At 40.3% G+C, this 20,941-nt stretch overlaps 1 protein-coding gene across 1 annotated transcript in view; it reads left to right on the forward strand.

Moving 5' to 3' along the window:
* HYDIN (HYDIN axonemal central pair apparatus protein) overlaps window positions 1-20,941 on the forward strand; it is a 417,120-nt gene that overhangs the window by 248,529 nt on the left and 147,650 nt on the right. Inside the window, exons 25-35 of the mRNA XM_044659361.1 lie at window positions 579-716; window positions 2,170-2,347; window positions 4,343-4,470; window positions 7,818-7,942; window positions 8,624-8,760; window positions 9,334-9,461; window positions 9,619-9,810; window positions 12,233-12,382; window positions 15,235-15,474; window positions 17,207-17,372; window positions 19,934-20,110. Of these exons, the coding sequence (XP_044515296.1) occupies window positions 579-716; window positions 2,170-2,347; window positions 4,343-4,470; window positions 7,818-7,942; window positions 8,624-8,760; window positions 9,334-9,461; window positions 9,619-9,810; window positions 12,233-12,382; window positions 15,235-15,474; window positions 17,207-17,372; window positions 19,934-20,110 (1,759 nt within the window). The remainder of the gene's footprint in view (window positions 1-578; window positions 717-2,169; window positions 2,348-4,342; window positions 4,471-7,817; window positions 7,943-8,623; window positions 8,761-9,333; window positions 9,462-9,618; window positions 9,811-12,232; window positions 12,383-15,234; window positions 15,475-17,206; window positions 17,373-19,933; window positions 20,111-20,941) is intronic.

The following is a 20,941-nucleotide window of genomic DNA, read 5'->3' on the forward strand; positions in this document are numbered from 1 at the left end:
CTTCCCTTCCTTTCCTTCCTTTTCCTTCCCTTCCTTTCCTTCCTTTTCCTTCCCTTCCTTCCTTCCCTTCCCTCCCCTTCCTTCCTTCCCTCCCTCCCCTTCCTTCCCTTCCTTCCTTCTCTTCCTTCTTCCCCTTCCCTCCTTCCTTCCTTCCATCCTATCCATGGATCTGTATGTTATAGACTACAACTAAAATCTAGTTCTTCCTATAGAACCTCTTGACTTGAGTAGCCAAATTATCAACATTTTCCAGTTGCACTACCAAACTAATTTTCCAGTGGCACTACCAAACTGCTTCCCTTTCCCCCTCAGCTCAGTAGCTAGTGCCTTCCCCATTGAGATTACCTTCCCTCTACTGTGTATAGATCCTGTCTGTACCTGTTTATATGCTGTCTCCACACCCATGCACAACCACCTTCCCCCTCCATTCCAATGGTGTCTTTCTTTGTATCCTCAGATGGCCTGGCACATGGTCAATGACTAATAAATGCTCAGCAATGGTTTTTTAATCCAATGTAGCAGTGTCTAAAGGCTACTTGATGGTGCTAATGAATCACTTTCCCTCTTATCTTTCTAAGATGTTTGACCAAGTCATGGAAAGTGAAATCGTCCTGAAGAATGTGGGCAAAGTTGGCTTTGAGTTCAAAGTCATGGATGGATATCATAATTCTGTAGAGAACCCTCGACCCGGAGTGCCACTGATAATGCCTCGCTCTGTAAGTAGCCTGCATGACCAGGATATAAAAACACTTCATCTTATGCACAGAGAAAGTCTACATGCCCCATTCCAGGATGTCTTTGGGTGAGCATGTGCATGTGTGTGTTTTCCAAGTGTGTAGGATTGTGGTAAGTGTGATTAATCCTTAACTATTGAAGTAATGGAACATGCTTTTAATTAAAATGAAACAAATATTTTTTCAAACGAAATCAACTCAAAATCTTTACATCTATTTGCTTTGATTTCTCTTATTTCATCTTAAATTTTCTCTTAACCAGCCATTTTCCCTTCAAATGGAAATAAATTTAAGTTTTTCTGAGACCATTTCTTCCCTTCTCTTGGAAGTAGCAGGCCAGCAATTCGTGTTTAAGCTTTTTAAATATTTTGTTGTAGCCCCATTGTCTTTATCATGTGGTTACATGACATTCTAATTCACAGAATTATAGAATCCAAAGTTGGAGAGGACCTCAGAGGTCATTTTACCCAAGATGTTTTTGACCATGAATCTCCAGGAATGAAAAACCCTGAAAATTGTGTTCAGCCAAGCTGGTTGTGGAAAGAAATGGAATGGTCTGATTGACCTAATTTTGAATGGTCAATACCATTTCTGAAGTAGCCTGGAAAACAATGATCAAGACTATCAGCTCAAAAGAGTGGCAGATTGTAATAAAATGTGAACTTTTTATGTTCAACCATAAAATCATCCATGCATCAACCATGCATGCAGGGGCAGCCAGAAAATACTCTTCCCCAATAAGACCACCTCCAGAGTATTATCTCCATTTCTGGTCACCAAATTTTAGGAAGGACAACCAAAGGTACATCCAGAGAAGGACAACAAATGGAGAGGAGACTCAAAAATGGGCCACATAAGAACAAGTTGAAGGAAGTGACAAGAAACAGGACCAATGGGTGGAAGATGATGGGAGGCAGCTTTCAGCTCAATATTAGTGAAAAAAATTTTAACTTCCTAAATATGCTCTCTTCAGCAACAGTGAGTTCCCCACTTCTAGACATCCTCCAGGAGAGACCAAGTGACTACATGTCATAATGTTGTATGGTAGAAACCTACTCAGGAAGAACAACCTAACCCTTGAGTTCCTTTTCAGCTCCGAGATCCTGTGACTCTATGAGGTATAGGACTAGATTCTCTCTGGCAACCTACCTTTCTAGGCAGAGGGTAAGGCCAGAACCAATGCCCATTGCAAAGTTTGATAGACTAACAAAATGGTTTTAAGAACACTGCTCTATTTGTTACATTAGCTTGAGTTTTCTTCTTGCCCAGAGCAGACCCAGGCTCCATAACCTAATTCCATTCTTTCTCTTTAAATACCCTATTAATGATCTTGGAATTTTCTCTCTTAATTGTCTAATCATTCTTTGGGATGAACAGCTCAGCGGATTTTTTTTTCTTTGTTATATTCTTGTTCTCTCTCGTCTGACTATTGTAGGGTGTCATTGAATCAAAAAAAGAACAGATATTAAAGGTTTATTACCTTCCTGGAGTTCCTGAGGTCTTTGAGAGAAATTTTCAGGTCCAGATTGCCCACCTAGAACCAGAGACCATCACTGTGACGGGAGAGGGGATCTTTCCCCGGATCTGCCTGGATCTCCCAAGGAACATCAAAGGTATTCTATATCTCAATCTAGGGATTTTCCAAATTTGAAAAATTATGTTTTCTGTTGATTCTCACTAAGGATGGATGGTCCGTTCATTTGATAGAATACTTGGTTCTTCTCTTTCATAGCAACTACATACACATGCACAAGAGGAACAAAGAATTGGGCAGTTTAATTTAACAAATATAGACCCAAATGTCCTCAAGGGAAACCCCCAACGAGAAGACTTACTGGATAATTTGGATCCCACCTCCCAAAGGGGATTCTCCTCTGCTACATCAGCTGTCCTCCCCTGGTAGGCAGCTAAGTGGCTCAGTGGATATAGAGCCAGCCCTGGAGATTGGAGGTTCTAGGGTAACATCTGGCTTCAGACACTTCCTAGCTGTGTGACCCTAGGGAAGTCACTTAACCCCAGTTATTTAGCCCTTTACTACTCTTCTACCTTAAAAGCCAAACACAGTATTAATTAGAATTAAAATTAATTGCTTCTAAGACAGAAGGTAAGGGTTTTTTTAAAAAGAATGTCCTCCCCCCCAAATTTTGTCTTTGGATTTCTAAGATTTGGCTCCTCCTCCCCCTCCTACAGCATGGTGCCCCATCCATACAACATTGAGACACCTCCCTACCACAACATTTAGCATTATTATGGTACAAACTATGCAGAAAGCCAATCACCAGCCCAGTTTCATTACTCACACTTGCTTGGCTCAGCTGAAGTACAAAAGGCCAAATTTAAATAGTAATCTCTTATTTAGGTTTCTAGTTCTCCCTGCTGTCCCCCTCCTCTTCTAGGACAAACAGAATTTTTCTGGTCACTGAGGAAGCAAGGTCGTTTTGGTTAAGGTCCCAGCTAGTCATCAAGGACTTACTATGTTCTGGGCACTGTACAAATCCAGGCTCCAGCTTCTCTTCTCTCAGCCACCCAAAGCCCACTCAGGTGCTCCCCTGAATTCAGTCCATAGAATGTCCCACAGCTAACTTAAGGAAATTCTTCTCTCCTTCTTCATGCTCTTTTGAACTCAGTTTCTTCCCCAATTTCCATCCCTCCTCCACCTCTTCATTTTTTTTCCTGCCATAACACAGAATCTGACTATTTCTCATAGTCTTCTGCAACCCTTCACATTAGTATAAACATGAGCATATCTCAAACCCAATTATATTTCAATTTTCAGAGCAAGATTATGGCCATTTTTAATCCATATATCAGGGAGAGGAAGCTTTGTCAAAAAAGAAAAAAGAAAAGAAAGCCTACAAACGGAGTTGGGGGGGTTCTGAGATACATTGGCTGTCTACACTTCACAGATAAACTACGTAATTATTTACCCAGTTTTGGCCTCAAATACATAACCCTATAAGTCATCTTGTTTAATATTTTATCAGTATTACTCACTAAATTTGAATAGTTCCACCATCATAGTATCTACAAGTATACTTATTATGGATCTTTGACCCTATTTTTGGATCCTGGGGCCCTTAGGCAGTCTGGAGAAGCCTCTGGACCCCTTCTTACAAATCATGTTTTTAAATTCACAAAATAAAATACATTGGATTACAGAGGAAATCAATGCTATTAGATAGACAGGAAGGCAACACTACATGGGATTTAGCAGTGGATCTATTAACTGCAGTAATTTTGAACATTTGTGATGATGAACATAAATTATATTTCTTGGTATCTACAGCTGTAACGTGACCTGAAAATAACCTTGATTTCCTTTCCGGTGATCTTGTTCAATTCATAATTGAAGGAAAGGCTAAATTTCAGTGAAAAGTGAATAAAAATTAAAAAGTCCTTTTTTGCAGCCAATTTCAATAACCCCCTAAAATTTATCCAACCTCTGATTAAGAACCTCTGATTTAAATTTTTACATTCTATGTCAAACAATACTACAGAGGAAGGCTGGAAAAATTCATTGTCCTCTGTGAGATGAGAGCCAATGGCAGGAGCACAGTTCATGTTCCTTTCCTGATTTTTTTCCCTCTTTTCTTTCTAACCACCAACAGGAAATGAAAAATACGAGGAATTTTTAAGAGAGGCCAAAAAAAATCTAGGAAAGAAGAACAGCAAAGATGCGATGTCCATCTTCCCCGATCCAGGAACCGATACCACTGGATCTGAAGAGGATTATGTGGCAAGTCTTTAGAAGAGTGGTTCTCTTCCCAGGACACTGGGGAAATGAAGGCAAACCCTTCTATCTTCACAAATTTACTGAGTCAGGCCTCACCATTTAAATCAAGTGTGACCCTGATCACTGTAGTCAGTCATGACACTTCCCTTTAAAGAAGACCTCCAGAACCATGAAGTGTCCAGGAGATACATTCAGCAAAAACATTCTAATGAAATCTTCTTTAGGAAGACCCATGTTCAAATCCAGCCTCAGACACTTTCTAGCTATACAATCCTGGGAAGTCTGTTAACCTCTGTTCGCCTCAGTTTCTTTGTCTATAAAATGGGGATAATAGTAGCCCCCACATCTCAGGGTTGTTGCAATGATCAACTAAGATAAAGTGTTAGGCAAACCTTAAGGGCTATCTAGCATGCTAGCTGTTACTATTTCATTTGTGTCTAGCCCCTAGGGCATAGGGTTAGGGACTGGACCAGTGATTTCATTAGAAGGAAATTCCCTCTACCAATGTGGATCAGCCCCTTCTCTGCAACATACAGTTAGAAAGTTATCTAGAGCATAGAGAAATGAAGTAGTTTGCCTAATATGGGTCAGAGGCAGGACCAAAGCTAGTCCCTTCTGAGCCTCCAGGGAGCCACAAGGTGCCCAAAGAGTGAGGCTGATACCAACCAAAATGAGTTTTCAAACAGAATAAGTGGGTTCACTTTATATTAAATTCACACACCAATATGGGTTAGAGGCAGGACTAGAACCCATGTCTTCCAGGCTCCAAAGTCAACTCTCTTGTCTCCTATACCAGATTGCCTTTCTTTCTTAACATTTAGGAATATATGACAGAAAAATTGAACTTTTTTCTATAAATATACCAGATGGCTAAAAATATAAAGTGTTGAGTCATTTTCAGTCATGTCTGACTCTTGGGGACCATATTTGGGGTTTTCTTTTTTTAAAGATTTAAATATTTTATTTTTTTTAGAAAAATTTTCCATCGTTACATAATTCATGTTTTTACTTTCCCCTTCACACACCCCATATCCAACTCACATTTCCACCGGTTTTAACATGTATCATCAATCAAGACTTATTTACATATTATTGATAGTTGCATTGGTGTGGTCCTTTCAGTTCTACATCCCCAATCATGTCCACATCAGCCCATGTGTTCTAGCAGTTGTTTTTCTTCTGTGTTTCCTCTCCTGTAGTTCTTCCTCTGAATGTGGTTTGCATTCTTTTCCATAAATCCCTCAGAATTGTCCTGGATCATTGCGTTGCTGCTAGTACAGAAGTCCATTACATTTGATTTTACCACAGTGTATCAGTCTCTGTGTACAATGTTCTTCTGGTTCTGCTCCTTTCACTCTGCATCAGTTCCTGGAGGTCTTTCCAGTTCACCTGGAACTCCTCCAGTTTATTATTCCTTTGAGCACAATAGTATTCCATCACCAGCAGATACCACAATTTGTTTAGCCATTCCCCAATTGAAAGGCATACCCTCCTTTTCCAGTTTTTTTGCCACCACAAAAAGCATGGCTATAAATATTTTCATACAAGTCTGTTTATCTATGATCTCTTTGGAGTACAAACCCAACAATGGTATGTCTGGATCAAAGGGCAGGCATTCTTTTAGCACTCTTTGGGCATGTTTCCAAATTGCCATCCAGAATGGTTGGATCAGTTCACAACTCCACCAATAATGCATTAATGTCTCAATTTTGCCACATTCCCTCCAACATTCATTACTCTGCCCTGCTGTCATTTTAGCCATTCTGCTAGGTGTGAGGTGATACCTCAGAGTTGTTTCTATTTGCATTTCTCTAATTATTAGAGATTTAGAACACTTTCTCATGTGCTTATTGATAGTTTTGATTTCTTTATCTGAAAATTGCCTATGCATGTCCCTTGCCCATTTATCAATTGGGGAATGGCTTGATTTTTTATACAATTGATTTAGCTCCTTGTATATTTGAGTAATTGGACCCTTGTCAGAGTTTTTTGTTTATAAATATTTTTTCCCAATTTGTTGTTTCCCTTCTGATTTTGGTTGCATTGTTTTTGTTTGTACAAAAGCTTTTTAATTTAATATAATCAAAATCGTTTATTTTACATTTTGTAATTTTCTCTAACTCTTGGTTGGTTTTAAAATCTTTCCTTTCCCAGAGATCTGACAAGTATACTATTCTGTGTTTACTTAATTTATTTATAGTTTCCCTCTTTATATTCAAGTCATTCACCCATTCTGAATTTTTCTTGGTGTAGGGTGTGAGATGTTGATCTAAACCTAATCTCTCCTATATTGTTTTCGGATTTTCCCAACAGTTTTTGTCAAATAGTGGATTTTTGTCCCAAAAGTTGGGCTCTTTTGGTTTATCATACACTGTCTTGCTGACATCACTTACCCCAAGTCTATTCCACTGATCCTCCCTTCTATCTCTTAGCCAATACCATATCGTTTTGATGACCACTGCTTTTGGTATAATTTAATATCTGGTACTGCTAGGCCACCTTCCTTCAAGTTTTTTTTTTCATTATTTCCCTTAATATTCTTGATCTTTTGTTCTTCCAAATGAACTTTGTTATAGTTTTTTCTAATTCAGTAAAGAAGTTTTTTGGTAGTTTGATATAAATATGGCACTAAATAAGTAAATTAATTTGGGTAGAATTGTCATTTTTAGAATGGTTGGATCAGTTCACAACTCCACCAGCAATGCATCAATGTCCCAATTTGGCCACATCCCCTCCAACATTCATCACTCTCCCCTGCTATCATTTTAGCCAATCTGCTAGGTTTGAGGTGATACTTCAGAGTTGTTTTGATTTGCATTTCTCTAATTATTAAAGATTTAGAACACTTTCTCATGTGCTTATTGACAGAGATACTGGACCTATTTTCCATTTCCTTCTCCAGCTCTTTTTACAGATGAGAACACTAGGGCCAATGAGGTTAAGTGATTTGCCCAGCATCACCCAGCTATTAAGTGTCTGAGGCCAGATTTGAACTCAGGAAGAAGAGTCTTTCCAAGCCCAGTGCTCTATCCACTGCACCACCCAGCTGTCTCTCATCTGATAAAGAAGGAAATAAATCTCAACAGGCAGAATGACTTACACTAAACTCTTAACAGATGATTGATATAAGAATTGCCCCACCACACAGTCCCATACATAGCCTCTGATCTGTGTGGTTTGGCCTCTCTTCTTTCCTAGACTCTCCTTCATCTGGAATCTAGCTACTCCAAAACCACAGTCTCTGATGATGGTGGCAGTCCTTGGACACCTATGATAGCTCATGGATGGTTGAGGATGGCTATTGGTTTTCCTAGAGAAAAGGAGTGACTGTGTCTTTTTTTATGTTACAGTTAGATGTCCAACTCCAGATGGAGATAGAGAGGTTGATCATCCAGAACCATGCGTTAGAACAGCAGAAATTGTTCGATCTGGAGGATTCTTTCTTCAATGCTCGAGCTCGCCGTCGATTGCTCAAGTTAGTCATTTCTCTGCTTATTGTTCTCAGAATGGGTCAGCTGATAAGTCTTTAAAGGAAGATGTATGCAACTTAAATGGAAGTTTATTCTTTGGTAGCAAAAACAGACAAAATTGGCATATGTCAAACATCCTGTTTAATTAATGAGAGAGATTTTTAACTCATCTCCAAAGTGGGGAAGCTTTGGCTGTCGATCAATCAAACATTGTCAAGAGCCTACTATGGGGGCAGCTAGGTGGATCACAAGTCAGCCTGAGAGATGGGAGGTCCTGGGTTCAAATCTGTCCTCAGACACTTCCTAGCTGTGTGACCCTGGGCAAGTTGCATAACCCCCATTGCCTGTCCTTTAGTGCTCTTCTGCCTTGAAACTGATGTCCAATATTGATTTTATGATGGAAAGTAAGGGTTTAAAATAAAAGCCTGCTATGTGCCTGGCATATCAGCAGGTACAGACACAGACATATGAAGGCATGTATCCCATAGGATGGCGAGGAGTACAAATCTGTGGACTGTCTTGAAAAGACCTTGTTTCTAACCACAATTCAGCTCTTTGTTGTCTGGTTCCAAGAACAGGATGACAGAAGGGAGGCCTATATTTTCTCCTACTTGATAGCATTCCATCTGTGAACAGTATCCTAGATGGAGCCAATCTCGCATGACAATTGCCATTCACCATTTCAGGGCGCAGCTTCCCGAGTACATCCTTGACTTTGGCTACATTATTCTTGGTGAAATACTTACCCACTATATCAAAATCACCAACACCAGCAATTTGCCAGTATCTTTCCAGGCAGAAAAGGGTGCCCTCCATGACACAGGTAACGTGCCAAGGACATCTTTCCCCACTCTTTATTCTGGAGTTAGCATCATCCATTCCCCCAGTGTCTGGAGAAGACTCCGTGCCATTTCCTCAGAAGAAAATGGAGTCTGGGTCTCAAAAGATCTTCTCTGAAGCAAAGCCTGGATGCCCACCGGGGGGGATGGTGTAGAGGAGACACCTCTAAGCAAATCATCTTCACTTAGGCTCCATGGACTTGATTACTTGATATTTTGATGACTGTATTTTAACAGAATTGGTTTCCTTGATAATTCTTTCCATTTTAAAACATCATCTGAGAAAGGGACCATCCGTTGTATTAGACTCCCAAAGGGGCCCGTGGCATGCAAAGACCAAGAACCCCTGTTTTATAAGTATGGGTGGGACCAGATGGCCTTCCAGGGCCTCCTGAAGCTCCAGGATCGTGTGATTCCTAGCAAGCGGACTCTGTGGAGATCCATCTTTAGATTCCCCCCTACCCCTCGCCAAAAAAAAAAAAAGGCCCAGGCCTTTCTCCTGTCCTTTAACCTTTCCTATAAAACGGTAAAGAGGTTTTCCTATTGTTTTGGTCCAGGCTTCAGTGTACACCTGGACCGCGTGAAGCATCTGCCTTTTTGTGAATCAGAAACCTGCGAAGTGAGATGCGACCCCCAAGCGGCCAACGTTTCTGTTGGAAACAAAGAGGCGATTCTGCCAATCAAGGTGAGGTTGAGGGTTCAGACTCTGACCCGAGTGTAGACCACTCAGTCTATCACTTTCTTCATCACCGGACAGTGGGCGATCCTTGTCCCTACTGGGTAAGGGAATGGGTCGCTTGTTCTGCTGGGCCTGGGCTAACGAGACCTTCTGCTCGCTGTAGGTGTCTGGGGGGCCAACGCTGCACATCTGCCTGCGTGCCAAGGTGACCATACCGTCTCTCTCCTTATCTCATGACAAAGTGGAGTTTGGCATCATTCAGTGTGGGCAGTGCCAAGTGGTCACCATCCAACTTTACAATGATCTGCCAGTCTCCTGTGAATGGAGCATCCATAACCCGAGGCAGGCCTCAAAGGTAACCAGAAGGTCAAACTTGGGGGTTCTTTTTGTCGTGTTGAAGCAACTTAATCTGATAAACATCTATCACGCTTTACCATATTTAAAGTGCTGTTCTGGGCACTGTGAGAGCTAACAGAGATAAACAGGACACAGTCTCGACTCTCAAGAAGCTTAGGGGAGGGACAAGGCACAATACTAACAACTACAATAGAAGCAGAATATACGAGATTGTAATAGCTAATATTTTATAGTTCTTCAAAGTTTGCTGTGTGTGTGTGTGTGTGTGTGTGTGTGTGTGTGTGTGTGTGTGTGTGTACACATGGNTGTGTGTGTGTGTGTGTGTGTGTGTGTGTGTGTGTGTGTGTGTGTGTGTGTGTGTGTACACATGGGGCAGCTAGGTGGCACAGTAAATAGAGTGCCAGGCGTGGAGATGGAGGCTCCCAGGTTCAAATCTGGCCTCTGACACTTCCTAGCTATGGATCCGAGGCAAGTCATTTCATCTTGTTTGCCTTGGGTTCCTCATCTATAAACTGGGCTGGAGAAAGAAATGGCCAACCACACAGGATCTTTGCCAGGAAATTCCAAATGGGGTCCCCAAGAGTCAGACACGACTGGAACGACTGAACAACAACAACAAATATATACATGTATGTGCATGTATCTATGTGCATGTGTATGTGCAAATTGGTATTTGTGTGTGTACATGTATATGTACATACATAAGTTGACATACACATGACCTCATTTGATCGTCCCAACTGAACCCTGGGAGGTAGGTGCTTTTATTATCATTTATAGATAAGGAAACCAAGACAGATAAGAGATGATACAATCTACCCAGGGTTGCAGAATTAGTAAATGCCCATCAGAACATCGTGACCTCAAGACTAACATTCTTCTTGATCTGGTTGGGAGCCATATTGTAGAGGACTTGCAATGCCAGGCACAAGGGTCTGGATTTAATTCAGTGCCAAGAGATGTGAGTTAATGAAAAAAAAATTAATAAGATAGTGGCATGACCAGAGATATGCTTTTGGAAAATTAATTTGGCAACAGTGCCTAGATCCATTACAAAAGAAAATGATGAGAAAGATCATTTGGATGAAAGTGGAAAAAAAAGATTCCATTCATCTGAATAAACATTAATTCAGTGCACCAGCTGTATGGGGGACACTATTCAAGGTATTTCAATGGAAGAAACATCAACAGGGACAGAAATTGCAGGACTTGATGTCTAACTGAAGGTGAAGGTAGAATGAGAAGGGACTAAAGGGCTGGCTGAAGAGAGCAAGAAATCACAGACAACTCCAAGATTTTGTCCCAGGATGATTCAGAATGTCAATATAGTTAAAAATCAATAGGAAAATCAGAATGAGGCATTGATTTAAAAGCAAGAACAGGCTTTAATTCTCTTGAATTTGAGGGACCAGCAAGCTCTCCAAGGGGAGATACTCTGAGGGCAGCTGGGAATACAGGACTGGAGCTCAGAGCAGAGGATAGAGCTCGAGCCAGAGATCTGGGAGTTAAGGGCATAGAGGGCATGTTTAGGAAGAAATAAGATTGCCCAAGAATATAGAGAAAAGAGAAAAGAAGGCCACGGATGGAACCTTAGGGGACAAAAACTTTTTTTTTAACCTTTACCTTCTGTCTTAGAATTAATCTGTTCTAAGGCAGAAGAATGGTTAGAACTAGGAAACAGGAGGTCAGTGACTTGCCCAGGATCACACAACTAGGAAGTGTCTGAGGCCAGATTGGAAGCCATGATCCTTTGTGGTCAGACCTGCTGCTCTATCCACTATGCCAGTGATGGGCAAACTATGGCTTGTGGACCAGATGTGACCCTCTGAAATGTTCTATTCTGCCTCAAAACATTCTTTCTAATCTGACGAATACAATGAGTAGGATACAATACAATGAAACTTCAAAAGAGTTGCCTTAGAAACAGACTGACAGATGAGCATTTCCTTTCCTTTGGTCCCCTCTTTAAAAAGTTTGCCCATCACTGTGCTATGCTATCTAGCTGCCCCAGGGACATAAATGGGAGGAACCAGTGAAGGAGATTGAGGAAGGTCAATCAGGCACGAGGAGAACCAGAATGATGTTCGTGCTCTAGAAGGCAAAGAAGGAAAAAGTCCAGAAAGGAGGAGGATGGTCATCAGGATGACATTCAGTGTCTTAAACATTTTACTGTGTTTAAGGTACTGTTGTTGAGCTATTAAGTCACAGAAAATGGATTTTTTTCCACATTGCATGGGGAAATGTGGTTTCTATCCAACCAGAATTGCTAGGTCCTCTGCTTTCTAGCTTGATCTGCTCCTCTGGGGAATGCCTTAGCACTGGGTCATACAACACCCCGTCTTGGCTCAATCAACCAAAGAAGATCAGTTCTATTCTCCATGACAATGGACCTCACTGGTTGATTTTTTTTCAAATATCAGCTGGACAAGCGCATGCCAAAGTACTTAAGGAAGAAACTACTGGCAGAATTAAAGCCGAAGCGCCAGGCCTTTGATGTCCTGCCTGTGTCTGGAGTCCTGCATAGCGGCGACCGAAGAAACGTGCAGGTCAAGTTCATGCCATCAGAAGAGGTAAAACTTCAGTCCTGCTTATTAGAGAATGTGGCTTTTCTAAGATGCCTCAGCAATAAGACCCGAGATCCTATGACCTGAGAGAATATAGTTGCTTTAGGCTCGGTGAAGCTGAATAATCTGAGATAGGCCAACCCAGCTGCTTTCTCACTTGCTGTTGCCTCTTCCCCTTCTCAATTCTGAATGTTCTCGATAGGTGACTGCCACTAACCAAGCATAACCCAGACCAAAGACAGACTGGCCCGAGGGAGAACTTTCAGAGCTCACCCTCGTGGAGGGCACATAGTTCCAGGAGACAGGAAAATCTAAGTTCCGATGTTCTCTGCAGGTACCTGAGGTATATTCGTAAGATCATGAGAATTGAGAAGGGGCAAGAAGTGGGGCAGAGTTTTACCATCTCATTCAGAAGTATGATGGGAATTGAAAGAAATACCCTCACTAGAGGTCCCCCCATCTTCCCTACCCAAGAGAAACTCTCAGATTATAACTCTGGCTTTTATTTTCATTTTCCCAATTACATGTAATAACAATTTTCAATGTATGTTTTCCAAAATTATATGATCTAATTTGTCTCCCTCCTTCCCCACTGCTGGAGCTGGTAAGCAATTTGATCCGGGTTATACATGTATTATCATGTAAAACTCACTTCCATATTGGTCATTGTTGTAAGAGAATTCTCACATAAAACCAAAACCCCAACATAAAAACATAAACTAAAGTGAAAAATTGTAGTCTTTGATCTGCATTCCGACTCCAACAGTTCTTTCTCTGGAGATGGACAGCATTCTTTGCCATAAGTCCTTCAGAATTGTCCCAGATCAGGGGCAGCTGGGTTGCTCAGCTAGGCCTAGAGGCAGAAGGTCCTGGGTTCAAATTTGGCCGCAGACATGTCCCAGCTGTGTGACCCTGGGCAAGTCACTTAACCCCCATTGCCTAGCCCTTACCACTCTTCAGCCTTGGAGCCAATACACAGTATTGATTCCAAGACAGAAGGTAAGGGTTTAAAAAAAAAAAAAAAGAATTGTCCCAGATCATTGTATTGTTGAGAGTTGCTAAGTCTTTCACAGTTAATCATTGTACAATATTGCTGTTTCTTTGTACAGTGTTCTCCTGCTTCTGCTTATTTCACTCTATATCAGTTCTTGTAGGTCACACTATAATTTAGTTCAAGGTCTGGGCTGAAATAGTCTCAAGCACTATAGAAGAGAAGTCGGTTAAAATATTTAATGCCTAAAGACTTTTCTAGAGAGCTGACTGAAACACAAAGGAGCTGAAATGGCTCCTGGGACTATGAGTTAAAAGAGCTGAAGAGATGATGTTGGAGGGATTGTAGAATGAAGAGCACATTAATATAATACACTATTGGGAGAGCTATGAATTAACTAGTCTGTAAATGTAGTTTGAAATTATACTAAGTACCTAAAATATCCAATCCCTTTTTTACATACCGCTGCAGGCATATACCCTAAGAGGACCAAAGATAGAAAGGTCCCATGTACACTAACATATTTATAGCTGCACTTTTTGTAGTAGTTAGTGACTGGAAACAAAGTAGATGTCCATCAACTAGGAATTAGTTAAATAAATTTCAGTCCCTAAACATAATTGAGTATCATTATATGACATGGAAAGATGGATATGAACTGATACAAAATGAAGTAAGTGGAGCTAGAAAATTAATATACACAATAACTACAACAATGGAAATGGAAAAAAGTACACATTCTAAAGAAGAAAACATTTTGAATGTTGTATAATTATTTTTATTTTTAAAAACCCTTATATTATGCCTTAGAATCAATACCTTGTATTGGTTCCAAGGCAGAAGAGCAGTAAGTAAGGGCTAGGCAATAGGGGTTAAGTGACTTGCCCAGGGTCACATAGCTAGGAAATATCTGAGGCCAGGTTCAAACCCAGGACCTTCCATCTCTAGGCCTGGTTCTCAATCCACTGAGCCACCCAGCATGACTCTGAAGAGATAAAAACATATCCCTCCCCCTCTTTTTTTTTTTCAAACATTTATTCTCCCCCTCTTTTGCTACGACAAAGGGTTATGAGTATGGACCGTGGCCATATAATAGGTTTAACTGATGTGCTGGTTAATTTTGCTGAACTGTGTGTGTGTCCACATCCTTGTTATTCTTTGTTATAAGGGGATGAGTCTCTTTGTAGGGCAAAGATGGAAGGGGATAGATCTCTAAATGTAGATGATATAAAAATAAAGGTTATCAACATTTTACATTTTTTTTTCCTTTATTTTTCCTCAGTTACATGTAAAAATAGTTTCTAACATTTTTAAAAGAATTTTGAGTCTTGAATTTTTTGCCTCCCTCCCCCCACCCCCAGATGCATAGGTTTTACATGTGCAATCATGTAAAACATTTTTCCATATTAATCCTTTTATGAAAGGAAACAGACAAAAAAATTAAGAAAATGAAAAAACTTGGCTTTAGACTGGATCCAGACTCCATCATTTCCTTCTTTGGAAGCAAGTGACATTATCAACAAAATTTTTCAAAAGAAATCTCATTCTATAGGACATACCATGAGCTGTTGCAGTTGATAAGGCCAGTTAAAACCCAATTTTGGATCTTTTGTGTGACTATAATCCCTTCGAGGTACCTAGAGCATTAAGAAGAAGAGAAGGTTAGCATGGCGGATTAGACATTTTAGCTGTTTGTCTACCTATGAACTCTTCCAGGGCAATTTAATTTGAAACATTTTCTATCTTATCAATGACAGACCAGTTCAGAACATCCATCGGTTTGGGGCTTTCCCATGGCAGGAGACAGAAAGTCATCTCAAGACTTTCCTTTTTTGATTTGTTGTTTCTTGTTCTTTCCCTTCCTCAGAAATTCTACAGCCAGTGCCTGACAGTGAATATCGCTCACAGTACTCAGAAGCTGAACTTGTTTGTCCAAGGCTATGGTCTGGAGCCCCGCCTGGATTTTAACCCCTCTGTTCTAGAGTTGGGGCCTTTGCTGCCTTATGCTCCTGGTGATGAGGCAGAGGTCACAGTGAAGAATCCTTGTGATTTTCCCATTGAGTTTTACTCCCTAGAATTTGATCAGGAATATCTTTTAGAAGAGAAGGTAAGAAAAGCCCACATTGATCTCCTGCATGCCCTTGGTGGCTAAAACAACGTGCCTTGTGAAAGAGATCAGCAAAACAAAAACAAACCAAAAAAAACTAAGAAAAAGATATCAGAGAAATAGGAGAAGCAAAAGAATAGAAAATTAGAAATTAGGAAATTCCAGGAAAGAGACAGCATCAAGGGGGCAAGTGGGGAGGAGGTTAGCGCTGGAATTTGTTCAGGCAAAGTCAAGAAAGATGGAGCCTGAAAAAAGGCCCATGGTTGACAATTAAGACCTTGGTGTGGACCAGACCTTTCTGCCATGATGTCAGGGGGCAACCAAGCCACACCTGGCCTCTGATTTACTCAACTAAAACTACTCCCCTTTTAAGTCAACCACAGTGATATTAGCAGACTTCTAAAGGGAAGAGTTCCCATGCCACAAAGTACACATGTCTGGTGGCAAAGAATTGGAAATTGAGGGGATGTCCATCAATTGGGGAATGGCTGAACAAACTGTGATGCATGATGGTGATGGAATACTATTATGCGTTAAGAAATGAGGAGCAGGATGATTTCAGAAAAAGCTGGGAAGACCTGCATGAACTGATGCGCAGAGTTAAATAAGCAGAACCGGGAGAACATTGTACACAGTAATAGCAATATTGTACAATGATCAGCTGTACATTGCTATTTTTTGCTGTGTTTTTTTTTTGAGACTTTGCTATTCTCAGCAATACAATGATCCAGGACAATTCCAAAGGGCTTATGACAAAGAATGCTACCCACCTTCAGAGAAAGAACTATTGAAGTCAGAATGCAGATCAAAGCAGATAATTTTTCACTTTATTTATGTTTTTGTTTGGGGGGGTTTGGTTTTATATGAAGATTCTCTTACAACAATTACCAACATGGAAGTGTGTTTTGTATAATATTGCACATATAATCCAGATCAAATTGCTTACCATCTCCTGGAGGAGGTAGGGAAGGAAAGAGACAATTTGGATCTTATAATTTTGAAAAATGTATGTTGAAAATTGTTATTACACTTAATTGGGAAAATTAAATAAGAAAAAATTAAAAATTTTAAAAAGTACACATGCCTATTTCGAGGATATACAGGCTACTGGGGTTTATTCAGCTCCAAATAACCATGACCCTTTGTCAAACCACAACTGTCTGAAGGGGCACATTTTACATTTTCTTCTAGAGAAGAAGTTCTATGTGTTCTGAATTATAATGTCTATCTTTATAAGACAAAAACAAGGTATATAAAGGGTCACAGATAGGACATCAAGTCAAGACCTCTGAGTTGTTCCAGTCTTGCTCTCCAGGTTCCTAGCTTAATGATTTAACAAATGTAAAGACTACTCATCAACTCCTGGTATCTCCAAATATTAAAAAAATAAAGATAATGTGGATTAACTAATTAATCACTGGAAATATGAAACACTCAGTATTCAAGTGAACAACCCCACTTTATCCAAAAATTCTGCTTTCTGAGTTTTCCATGATTTGAGAATGCTGACCAACCTCTATATCCAAAACACTGAACATTTTACGAAGAAAAAAAAAAATCACAGTCTTTGGGATAAGTGAAAGATCCCACCAGGCCTTTGAGACTAAGACCATGGAGGGGAGGAATGTTCAAGAAAAGCTGACCTTGATTTAAATACCTTCAAATTTGAATAAATATAATGGGGGGGAAATTTGAGAAACCAAACTTACACTTCTCTTCCCTCTTGGTATAGATACTTCGAAACCTAAAAGGTTATGATGCCTGTAATACTATTCTCCTACCACCTCGTGCCCCAGGAGAAAAACTGCCCCCTGAAGTGCATGAGTATTATAAGGAGCTAGTACGCTTTAGAGAAGAACAAAAGAGCAAGCCTGGGGAATTCCAAATGCCAGATAATGGTAAGAACCCAACCATGGAAGCAAGGACAAATTGCAGAGTGGAATGGATGCCAGAATCTACTATCTGCTCTCTCATTCCTTCTTCCTTCTGTATGGGACCACCGAGATAAAGTGGAATGAGGAGGAAGATATAATTGGCAACTAGCCAATCCCTGGTTAGTTGAAACCTCCCTGGTAAGAACAGAATGGTACAAAATCACTTCCTTCTTAGTCTCTCTACTTTTCCTCTGTGCCCATGCCTGTCTTCTGGCCCCTAGCTCTTTCCCTTATTCTTCCTCTATTTTAGTCCCATCCCTCTGTCTACTCCCATCCCCACCTTGCCTAGAGAGGAGTCCTCTAGGCTAGCCCTTTGATTCTTGGAGATCTGCCCTCTGGGAGATGTCCAATCTAGCTGCTGGGGTCTGCCCAATGCATTCTGAATGTTTTTGATTTCTAAGTATCTGGCTTGAATTTCTGAGTAGTCTGATCATAGCACTGATGGGTAGCTCAACTCTCAATATGAAAGCCCTCATTTACTGCTGAACATCCTTTGAATGAACTTTTAGAATTTAATATTCTAGTTATGTTACCAAACTGTTCACATAAGATTACATTCAATAAGGCAAAGGGAAGCAGCTATAATATTTGGATTTTGTCCAGATTCTTCCTCACATTCCTCAGAAGCCTATTTATTCTCTTTTATGTTTTTTTTAATTTTTTTTTACCAATTACATGCAATAAAAAATTTCCATACAAGTTTTCCTAAGTTATTGTTCATTTTTATAAGGGAGTAATAAACCAAAACCCCAAAACATACACTCAGATAAACAAGTGAAAAATTGTATGTTTTCATCTGCATTCTGACACCAACAAATCTTTCTTTGGAGGTAGATAGCATTAGTCATAAGTCCCTGAGAATTGTCCTAGATCATTGTGTTGCTGATAAAAACTAAGTCCATCACATTTGATTATTCCACAATATTACTGTTACTGTGTTCAGTGTTTTCCTGGTTCTGCTCATTTCACTCTGCATCAGTCCATGAAGGTCTTTCTAGCTCTTTCAGAAACCCATTCTGACATTCTTCAGCTATTCCTTCTTTTTTTCTTTTTGAGGTGGGATGAAACAATGAAGGGGAAGAGGAGACAAGGAGGGGAAAATGGGAAAAATTCCTGCCATCCTTCTTAGGCAACCAAGCCCTGTTTTGTCCTCTGAAGCCCAGACACGTTGCATTCCCTAGCTTGGGTTGTTTTTCTTGGCCCAGGACCCCTAGTGTTGTCCTGCTCCAGACCCCTTAGTGTGGAAAACCATCCGTGAGAACCTTCTCCTTTACATACCTCATGCTGATTCCCAGTTACCCACACTTCATTACACTCCTAACTTCTCCCTCCCATTCCTCTCCTGAAGCTTCCTTGTCCTCATCTCAGACCATAAAGCACCATCATTCTTTGCCTTCCCAGGTGAGAGCAAATTAATCTTCTAAACTTATGAGTGCCATTGGCTTAAGGGAACAGAAGAAAATGGCCTCTCTATTACGTTACATATTTTGTATTATGTTATGTACCTTGCTCACAATTTTCTTAATAATAATACCCAGAATTTTACATACAGATTGAAGATTTACAAAGTTTTTTATACCAGTTATTTCATTTGATCCTGACAACAATCCTATGAAGGTAGGGACTATTATTTTCCCAGTTTAATAGATAACTGAGGCAGAGAGGAGTTATGTGACTTGCTCAGGGTCATACAGCTAGTAAGTATCTGAGCCAGGATTTGAGCTCAGGTCTTCAAGACTCCAAACCCACTATGACACCTATCTACCAGCTGTTGGACTAAAGGTAGGATGGTGCCACAGAGAGCATTCCTGGCTCTGAAGTCAGAGTCTGGGTTCAAATCCCACTTCTGACATTTACTGCTTTTGCAAATAATTTCACCATCTCAGGCCTCAGTCTCCTTATCTGTAAAATGACAGGATTGGAATAGATGGGCCCTAAGGTCCCATCCAGCTCTAAATTTAAGATTCCATGACTTATAGAATATTTTCAGAACCTAATATAGCAGCTATAGAGAGTAGAGCATGTGTCACAGCTGATGGGAAAGCCAAAAAGCCACCTGAAAAGGATCCAGGGGATGCAATAGTCCTAGGTCTAGATTTTTCCAAGGTGAACATTTAGCAGAAAGAAGCATTTGGAATTCTTTGATTTACTTTGCTTTCTGTATTTTAAAGTGAACAGTATCACTAACTCCATCTTTTCTTCTCTCTCTCTCTTCCTCTCACACTCTCTCTTTCTTTCTCTCTCCCCCTCTCTCCCCTCTTTTCTTTCTCTCCTCTGCCCCTCATTCTCTCTTTTTTCTCTAACTCTTTTTTCTCACCCTTCACCTTCTTTCTCCCCCTTCTTTCTCTCTCTCCCTCTAATTCCTCTCTCTCTTTCTCTTTCCTCCTCTTCTCTTTCTCTCCTCTCTCATTCTCTCTTCTCTTCTCCTCCCTCTATCTTCTTCCCCTACCTCTCTTCCTCTCCTCTATCCACCCTTATTCTCCTGCTCCACACTCTTTTCTTTGAACTATCTTGGCTTTCCACAGCTGAAGAGGAAGGATCCCATAGCACAGAGCAAGGGACCTGGTCAAGTACAAAGCGAATATCTCTTAGTCAAGGAGTCTCTGCTTCCTCCAATATGGAAGAACGACATGGACTTGACACTCGACATTACCAAGAAGAAGAAGAGGAAGAAGATAACTTGGACAGATTTTTTGCCCATGGTAAGTGCTCTAGCCCAGTGGTGTCAAACTCAAATAGAAACGATGGTCATTCAACCATATACAAGGAACCCTATAGGCCATATATTGACTTAATTTTAAAAAATAATATTGTCTATATTCTATTGCATTTTTCCTTCTTTTTAAAAAATATTGCCCAATTACATTTGAATATGGCTCAGTCACACTTGGGAGTGTCACAGCCATGGTATGTTTGACACCTCTGCCCTAGTCCATCAAAGCCAATTTGTCCAACCAGGAGCAGCTGTAGATAGGACAGTAAAACAAGGAAAGCCCATTTATAATGGTTTTTTTTTTCTTTCCCAGACTTAGACACATAGCATCCTCTTGCTTCTTTCCATTGCCTTATCAATAACATTGAGAGAGAGAAAAAAGAGAATGAGGGGGAGAGAAGAGAAAGAAAACAATTAACATGAATGAACATTGAAACTTCCTCACAAAAGATTTGTATTTTAGTAAAGTCATAGCCAACTGAATGTATCTCTAGTGCCATAATTTCAACTATTCAGCCCACATTTTTGAGGGACTCTGCCTAAAGCCCTGGACTATCCCATGAAAGTCTATTTCTATATATGAAATATAGAGTTAATAAATTATAGAATCACCTACCACATAGAAATACTGTTTCCTTAGGGAAAATGTGTCAATAATTCTGACTTAGGACACAGAAATATACATGTCCTTTTTGAATGAAGATCAGGGGCTCCCCACTCTGACCTCCCGTACTATCTCACATGCCATGGAGTAAATGAGGGAAAAGCCACACTGTTTATTGTTGTTTGTTCATATAGACTAGGACAGGGATAAGATGAG

The sequence above is a fragment of the Gracilinanus agilis genome, chromosome 2 (genome assembly GCF_016433145.1).
Source record: "Gracilinanus agilis isolate LMUSP501 chromosome 2, AgileGrace, whole genome shotgun sequence".
Taxonomy (NCBI): Eukaryota; Metazoa; Chordata; class Mammalia; order Didelphimorphia; family Didelphidae; genus Gracilinanus; species Gracilinanus agilis.